The 8,569-nt window shown below is 40.8% G+C and overlaps 1 protein-coding gene across 1 annotated transcript; it reads left to right on the forward strand.

Moving 5' to 3' along the window:
• Positions 1 to 255: 255 nt before the first annotated feature.
• Positions 256 to 8,569, forward strand: dhcr24 (24-dehydrocholesterol reductase; the record flags this gene model as incomplete). Its single annotated transcript, XM_035652684.1, is given in 9 exon segments — positions 256 to 618; positions 1,639 to 1,794; positions 3,206 to 3,311; positions 3,810 to 3,928; positions 5,230 to 5,493; positions 5,584 to 5,727; positions 7,133 to 7,330; positions 7,419 to 7,597; positions 7,735 to 8,569. Coding segments are annotated over 9 exon segments (1,551 nt in total). The 5' UTR covers positions 256 to 387.

Below are 8,569 nucleotides of genomic sequence, written 5' to 3' on the forward strand. Positions count from 1 at the left end.
GTGTGTGTGTGTGTGTTTACTGTAAACTCTATTACTCCTCAGCCTTCCTCGGTGGCTGGTGTGGGCAGATGTAACAGAGCCATGCGGACAGCGGGCATGGTGTGACAGCCTCTGTGCTTTATGATTGGTTAAAGTTCAGAAAGGCTACAGCTCTACAATTCTACACAGCCACTCGCTTGACCAATGAGCGCAAAGCTTTGGAGCACGACCACGCCCCCTTTAGTCATTTTAACCAATGAGTGCGGTTTTAACTTATCTCAGTGAAGAGGTGATCGGGTTTGGGGTTGGAATAATCAATACGGTTCAGTGGAAGTCGAACTCAAAAGTGTAGCACATACTTTTAGTTTGGGGGACCGTGCACGCTCGGATCGGATCGGACCAGAGACGATGGATCCGCTGTTGTATTTAGCCGGCGTGGTCGTCATGTTCCTGCTGTGGGTCAAAGTCAAAGGTCTAGATTACGTGATCGTTCACCAGAGATGGATATTTGTGTGCCTGTTCCTGCTGCCTCTCTCCGTCATATTTGATGTGTATTATTATGTGCGCGCGTGGCTCATTTTTAAGATGTGCTCAGCGCCAAAACTGCACGACCAGCGCGTGCGAGACATCCAGCGACAGGTGAGCAGTGTGCGTGCGTGTGCGTGCGTGTGTCCAGGTGTGTGTGTGTGTGCGTCCAGGTGTGTGTGCGTGTGTGTGTGTGTGTGTGCGCGCGTGTGTGACCAGATGTGTGTGTGTGTGTGTGTGCAGGTTGTTTGCTTATTCTCATTCGGTGCCTTAACATCATTTTAGGGACATGTGTGAATGGTAATACAGCTCAACACAGAATAAATGGATCCACATTTACCCAATGCAGGTTTACTTAAGTAATACTCAAACCCTGCTCCAGTGCTGACATGCAGGTCCAGTTCTTACATGATGAATAAAATGAGGAATAGCCTATATTGCATGTGTTTTGCAAGGCATCATGGGTAATGAAAAACTTAGTGGTTACTTGTGTTTCAAATGCGCTAGTGATAGTGCTCAGTTATGTGGTAGCCTGTGTATGGGGTCAAAGAAGGTACATTATGATGTTCAAACGAATTCAAACGTTGGTGCTGTTGCTTTATCACTGTTGACCTATCACTCACTAATCTATTATTACACAAGAGTTTTATTTATGCTTACTTATTTACCTGGTTGCGATCTTGCCATGGCTGTCACGTCTTATAAAACATATTCTTGATGTGTAACTCTCATAGAGGGTATTGTTTTCTCAATATCTGCAGAAATGGCTGCACTTCAGTAATATTCATTAGAGGCAGACAAGACTGACCTTTTGCCTCGGTTCCTAAAAGGAGTATGATGAAATAGGAGAACAGAGTCTGAGAGAGCTTTAGCCAACCATTTGGACTCTAAGGTAATAAATAAGGTAATAAAGAAGGAAACATACAGGCTCACAGTAGTGGGATGAATTAGTAGTGAAGTTTAGCAGCCTTCACAAAAGTTATTTTGAGTTCAATTTCAATTTTATTTGTATAGCATAGAAGTTATATCAAAGTTTCAAATAGAGCAGGTCTAGACTGTACTCCTTATAAAATTCCCAACAGTTCCCACCATGAGCAAGCACTTCTCTCTATCATGTATTTTGACACATTGCAGGTGCGTGAGTGGAGGAAGGAGGGCAGTAAGACCTACATGTGTACGGGTCGACCCGGCTGGCTCACTGTATCTCTCAGAGTGGGGAAATACAAGAAAACCCACAAGAACATCATGATCAATATGATGGACATTCTGGAGGTGGACACGAAGAGGCAGGTGGGACGATTCAACAAACACAAATCATGCTCACTAATGTTTTGCAAATTTTAACATTAATGATGGCTCAGTTCAATGAGGCGTCCCAGTTGAACCTTTCAACAACATTGGTCCTGAAACTGTTAAACCTAAAGGGAATGCAGCCATTATTAATGTTATAAATTACACCTGTGTGTTTCCTGTTGTGACACGTTAAAATGTCTGCTGTGAAATACGCCCATACAGATAACACGTCTTTCATAGAGTACCGTAGCTACACAGGTGATCTTTTTACTCTATTGTTCCCTTATGAAAAACACCTTGACCCATAGCAAATAAAGTAACATAAAATAACAGATAACAAAATAACAAATGTATATTGAAAAGCAAAATATTCAAAAACAAAGGAGAAAGGAAAAAGAAAGAAGAAAACATCCAGTTTATTGTTTGTCTTATAAATGAGGTGCTCATAGGAAGCTGTTTCTGCTAGGGTATTAAGCCATTCTTGGTAGTTTGGAGGTTACTATGTATATATATATATATATGGGATCTGAAGCATGAGTCAGTTTTTTTCCAACTTTGGTCTTATTTTAAGCCACACTAGCATAATTTTTCTGGAAAGACAGAAATAGCTCAACAACTATCAGATGGATTGTCATGATATTCAGTGCAGATATCTATGGTGCCCAGAGGATTACTCCTACGGACTCTGGTGATCCTCCAACCTTTCATCTAACAAGTCAAAGTTTTCACTTATCCTGTCAGTTTTCCCCGGAATTCATCCAGTACTTTGGATTATGACTTCAAAGCCAGTGTTATTCCCAGCAGTCTCAGCTGTACTTTGTGTTTACTGCTAATGCACAAATTCTAGCATGCTAACTTGCCAACTAAGATGGTGAACATAGTTAACAATATACCAGCTAAACATTAGCATCTGAATAAGCATGCTGACATTAGCATTTGGCTCAAAGCACCACTGTGCTATGTGCAGCATTAATCCTGGAAACACAGGGACTTCGCTTCAACAGGGCAGTAGAGTCGAGGAGTCAGAAGATCTGACAGGTTGTCAGCAAGCCAACAGCCAGCACATTTAAACCACTTTATCTGAAGAGACACCTGAGCTTAATTATTATACTGTTTACTATCTTCTTTTCATTCAAATAAATATGGTTGATCTTGGGGTTTTTAGTCAGACTGCATGTGTTTCTGACTCCATCTGAGTGTCTTGACGGTTTAACTATGTCACCATCTTGCCAGTTCCCAGTAGCATTGAATCTGGTGAACACAATGTTATTATTAACTCCTCCAAATGATTACACGAGGACACAAATCAACATTTTCCACTCTTATTTCTCATAAAAATGTACCTGGCTGGATTTTGTATTGTCAGTCTGATGGAAGACCCTTGCTCACAGTGATCTGTGTGTTTTAGGTGGTCAGAGTTGAGCCGCTGGCCAACATGGGTCAGGTGACCGCTCTCCTCAACTCTACTGGCTGGACACTGCCAGTGCTGCCCGAGCTGGACGACCTCACTGTGGGTATGTTGTTATTGTATTACTGAGGAACAGTTTCTGGAGAATCATAGAGTGGCATCTTGTGTCGCTCCCAGATTTCTAGAAATAGAGACATGTGCTGATGATTTCCACAGCTCATTGTTCAGTGATGTAGATCGCTCATCTCCTCCATCAATCACTGTATCCTGTTCAGGGCCTCAGCGACTTCTCTAATTGTGTTAGAGGATTGATGTTGTAGCTCAAAAGATGAAACTGGGAGGAAATGGCTGCAGTGTTGGAAGCACCCCTGGATCGGGTTTCATAATGGATTTCCTGATGCCATAAACTGCGCATCAACAATCTAATGTTTTCCCATCAGGCCGTAGTACATTCAGTTATCCTGATGTCCACGCAGGCACATCCATACATGCATATCACTCAAAGCAGGCAAACACTGCTTTGTGTGTTTGCCTGCTGTTGGTCTCACATGGGAAGATATTGAATTACCAGGAACAAATCTTGTATTCTTTCTCCCTCTGTCAGGTGGTTTGGTGATGGGTACAGGCATCGAGTCTTCCTCTCATATTTACGGGCTGTTTCAGCACATCTGTGTCGCATATGAGCTGGTTCTAGCTGATGGAAGCTTAGTACGCTGCACTGAGGTGAGTATTGAGTGTGTGTGTGATGTGTGTGTGATGTGTGTGTCTGAGTCCAGGGGCCTGTATTGTAAAGTGACAATAGTGGGCTATCACGCTATCTTTGGGATTGACTCAGGTTTTCCATTATCAAGAAGGTGGCTCACATTAAACAGGGATTACCATGGTAACATCATTACCATCACCACAGGCCTTCTGAAAAACCACTGAAAATGTTGAAAAGCTTAGTTTTCATATGTGGATATTATTCCCACTGTTTATTTCTCATCCTGTTCAGTTCTAGTTGTGTGATTACACTGTATTTGTTTTATGAGAATCACTTTTTTCCCACTACAGTAATCTAATTTCTCCCAGGGGTATCACCATTTCATCTCATATTCATATCACTCCTCCTCTCATGGTTCTGACGATACTACATGTAATTAAGAACTCCTCCTTTGTCACATGAACATGCTTGTAGATGGATTAGAGAAGCCCAGAGTTAACTGAGCTTGTTGATAACCAGCTTTGTGATACTGGCTGTCCTGCACCTCTAATGTTAGGCTCAGTAAAGCTAGATAAGGGATTGTACAAAGTGAGCCTGATGTTCTTGCATGGTTATTAATGTTCCTTTCAGTATTTTCTCAATTCATCCCTGATTTCAGGATTAAAATGTTAATAGAACAATAATTGTTACATAGCCCAAATCACACTTTACTGGTGGACATTGCAAATGCCAAAATGTATGTAAACACATCCTGTTCACACAGGATTTGAGCTGATTTCTATTTTTAAACCAAAAGCTACTACGTGAACAGTTATTACCACTGTCACTGAATAAACAAGGACCCAGCATTGTAGCATAAATTGGATCACGCTAAACATGTATGGTGTTTTATTTTATTTTTAACTGATGTTATAATGCAGAATAAATTGAAAGCAACTGTTGGCTAGTAAAAAAATCTTGCGCTCTTTAGAAAGATCATCCCTACTAATGATAATAATCCACATTTACCCCCCCCACCCCCCGCTAATAACGGTCCCTGACCGAGAGCCAGACTAGGCTGAAGTTGTGATGCAGGCTGTGGTTTGTAATGGTAATATGTTGTGTTGTCACACCACAAATAAAGCAAAAAGAGTGGAGGAGAAGATGAAATGGTCGATGCTGTGAGGTTAGCTAATGGTTTAGTTGTAAACCCAACATGTGAGACAAATAGCCTAACGTTAGAAACCCAGAAGGCCAACACCACAGTCATCACTGAGAGTGTGCCATACATCTGTGTCCTGTTTGTTCAAATATAAAGTTTATTTTTCTTTCTGTCACCTAGGAGGAGAACTCAGACCTCTTTCACGCCGTCCCATGGTCCTGTGGAACTCTGGGCTTCCTGGTTGCAGCTGAGATTAAAATAGTCCCCACTAAGTCTTGGGTGAAGCTGCACTATGAGCCGGTCAGAGGACTGGAGAACATCTGTAAACGCTTCACTGAAGCATCAGAGAACAAGCAGAACACATTTGTCGAAGGCATCCAGTACAGTCTGGACACCGCTGTCATCATGACGGGAACCATGACCGACCACGCTGAGCCTGATAAGGTAAGGTGTTTGTGAGCACGCCTTGGACTTGTTTTTACATGTTGTACGACATTTAACCTTTCTTTAACCTTTTTTCCTCCCTGACATCAGATTAATAGAATCGGCCTGCACTTTCAACCCTGGTTCTTTAAACACGTGGAGGGATACCTGAAAGGCGACCAGAGTGGAGTTGAATACATCCCTCTGAGACAGTACTATCATAGACACACACGCAGCATCTTCTGGGAGCTTCAGGTACTCACAGAACACCCACATATCCATTAAGGGACTGCATATTTCTGCCAGATTTTAGCTTGTCTTAGCTTTATCATCTTCCTGCTCACTTCTCAAACTCTAATGCTCTTTCTCTGTCACACACACACACACACACACACACACACATTCTTTACTCACATATACACACACCATTAGCCATTAGTCAGAAGGGCTTGGCATCCTTTGTTGTCTGTAACAGTAAATGGTGATGAATTATGCATAGTATTGGTTTGACAGATATCTTTAGGAGAGGCTCTGAGCATTGGGTGTTTTTGAAAGGGTTTTGTTTTGAAGACAGTAAAGAGGAAAGTCGGACAGAAATAGGGCTGACCGGTGATTTGATTAAATCATTAATTGACTATTTTTGATAGACTTAGTTGCTGTGCTGATGTGAGAAAGTGTTGGATGCTAGTTGGAGGGTTGTGGCTGCCCTCTGGTGGCTGATAAGAGCGGTGTAATGCGACTGTATCAGTGTACATTAACTGGAATAATATGACAAATTCAGCATTATATTATGGGAAAGCCAATTATATGCTTATGATTCATGTAACTGTGAGATTAAATGATTTGGGTGGGGAGGGAGGGGTCTTTTTGATTAAACTATTTGATCTATTTTTTAAATAATACATCTCACAAGGGAAGGCTGAAATAAAATGATAATATGGGGTGAGAATTTAATATTTTTTAATTTACCGGTTTTGATGATTCGACAATATTAACATTGCTCATCCCTAGATTTAAAAAAAAATATAGAATGGGGCAGAGGTTTAAACATTGACTCACCCATATGGAAGCAAAGAAAAGCCATAAAGATATTTAAATTTTAGCAGCAACTAAATATCTAATTGTTACATTTAATCTCTGCTGAATATTTAACACTGGAATTTAAATGCCACTGTGTTTATAAAATCATTAAAATATTTTACCCTGAAAACCGTCTATCTTAATTTATGTTATTTGAATTCCTTAATTTCAGGTGCAATTTAAAAAAAAAAATAAAAATAAAAAAAAATAAAAATAACTGTATACAAGTTGTTGGTCTTTTAGATTTGTGAAAATGTTGTTCAGGTTAATTAAATATATGCAACCAAATTCTGACCTTGAATTTGTTTGATGAAAGAAGAGAAATCAAACCACATATATCTAGATAGCTGATTTTCAAAGTATGTTTGTTTTCATACACAAATGTTGGTGTCTCAGCTAATAGGTCTGCAAATAACGCTCATTATCTTTATCATCTAATTAGAAAAGGTAAGGAAATGTGACAAATTTTCAACATGAGGCCAACATGACGGTATTTCTGATGATGTCTGACCAACCACTTTAGCATCGTCTTTTAACCGCTTTGTTTTATGTCTCTGTGTTTATTGTGTACTCTCTTCAGGATATTATTCCCTTCGGCAACAACCCGGTGTTTCGCTGGCTTTTTGGATGGATGGTTCCTCCTAAGATCTCACTGCTGAAGCTCACCCAGGGAGAGACCATCAGGCGGCTTTATGAACAGCACCACGTGGTCCAGGACATGCTGGTACCCATGAAGCATCTGCAGGCTGCCATCACGCGCTTCCACCAGGACATTGATGTAAGACTCACGATGTGAATGAAGCCACTACTCTCTGTTCATATTACGTACTCCCGCTTGAACTCCTGCGTGTTTCGTGTTTTTTCAGGTTTATCCTCTGTGGCTGTGTCCATTCCTGTTGCCACCAGGCAGAGGGATGGTCCACCCCAAAGGTCAAGAGGAGGAGTTGTACGTGGATATAGGGGCATACGGAGAGCCCAAAGTCAAACATTTCGAAGCTAAAGCATCAACGCGTCAGCTGGAGAAGTTTGTCAGAGACGTGCATGGGTAAGTCTCAAATAATAATGGTATGACCATCTGTGTGTTAATATTGATGTAAAAACACAACAACACTGGAGCATATAAAATGCATGTATATGTACTATTAAACTGACCACTGCACATTTTCCATCCGCCTCCTGCAGGTTCCAGATGCTGTATGCAGATGTGTACATGGACCGAGAGGAGTTTTGGGAGATGTTTGATGGACAGCTGTATCACAGACTGAGAGAGGAACTAGGCTGTAAGGAGGCCTTCCCGGAGGTTTACGACAAAATTTGTAAATCTGCCCGACACTGACCCCCCCCCCCAATCACTGGTACCTGACCTCTGCCCTGTGACACAGATACATGGGGGCATCCGTCTGTTTGGGGATAGAAAGCTAGAAGAAGGAAGGAAGCTAGAAACTGATTGACACAGACTGTGCCAGACTGTGTCTTAAGAGGCCCGTCTATCAACGTGAAGCAGGAGCACAACTATTGTAATTATTTTAAGTGATAACTCATGAATATGTTCTCGTTTCCCTCTTTCTCTACACACTTAGGTTATTCATGTTCTCATTTCATGTAGTGCTTGACTCCAAACCCATACGGTAACCTGTTGAGAGCAAACAGTACCAATATTTTTTTGTTCACATTTTAGACGTGTATCATAGGAAACGTTTCCCTGTTTAACAACCTTATCTGGGTTTATCACAGACTTTTTGCCTTTTTTTCTGTATACGTTTCAACCTGTCAGCCTTACCTACAGTTTCCACAGTGCCATACACTTTGAAAACTTGGCTTCATAATAAGTGTCATACACGTATTTTAAAACATATACTTTTGTGATAAATCTATGACATTTAAAGTAAACAAAAAAGGTATATTGTAACTTATAAGCTACTATTTTGATATCAAAATCAGATCACATCACCAGGACTGTGTAAGGGTTGAGTGAATAAATTAAAAACTATTTTTCTTGAATAAATATCATTGTCAT

The sequence above is a fragment of the Morone saxatilis genome, unplaced genomic scaffold (genome assembly GCF_004916995.1).
Source record: "Morone saxatilis isolate NCDOM2014 unplaced genomic scaffold, NCSU_SB_2.0 Contig12, whole genome shotgun sequence".
Lineage (NCBI taxonomy): Eukaryota > Metazoa > Chordata > Actinopteri > Moronidae > Morone > Morone saxatilis.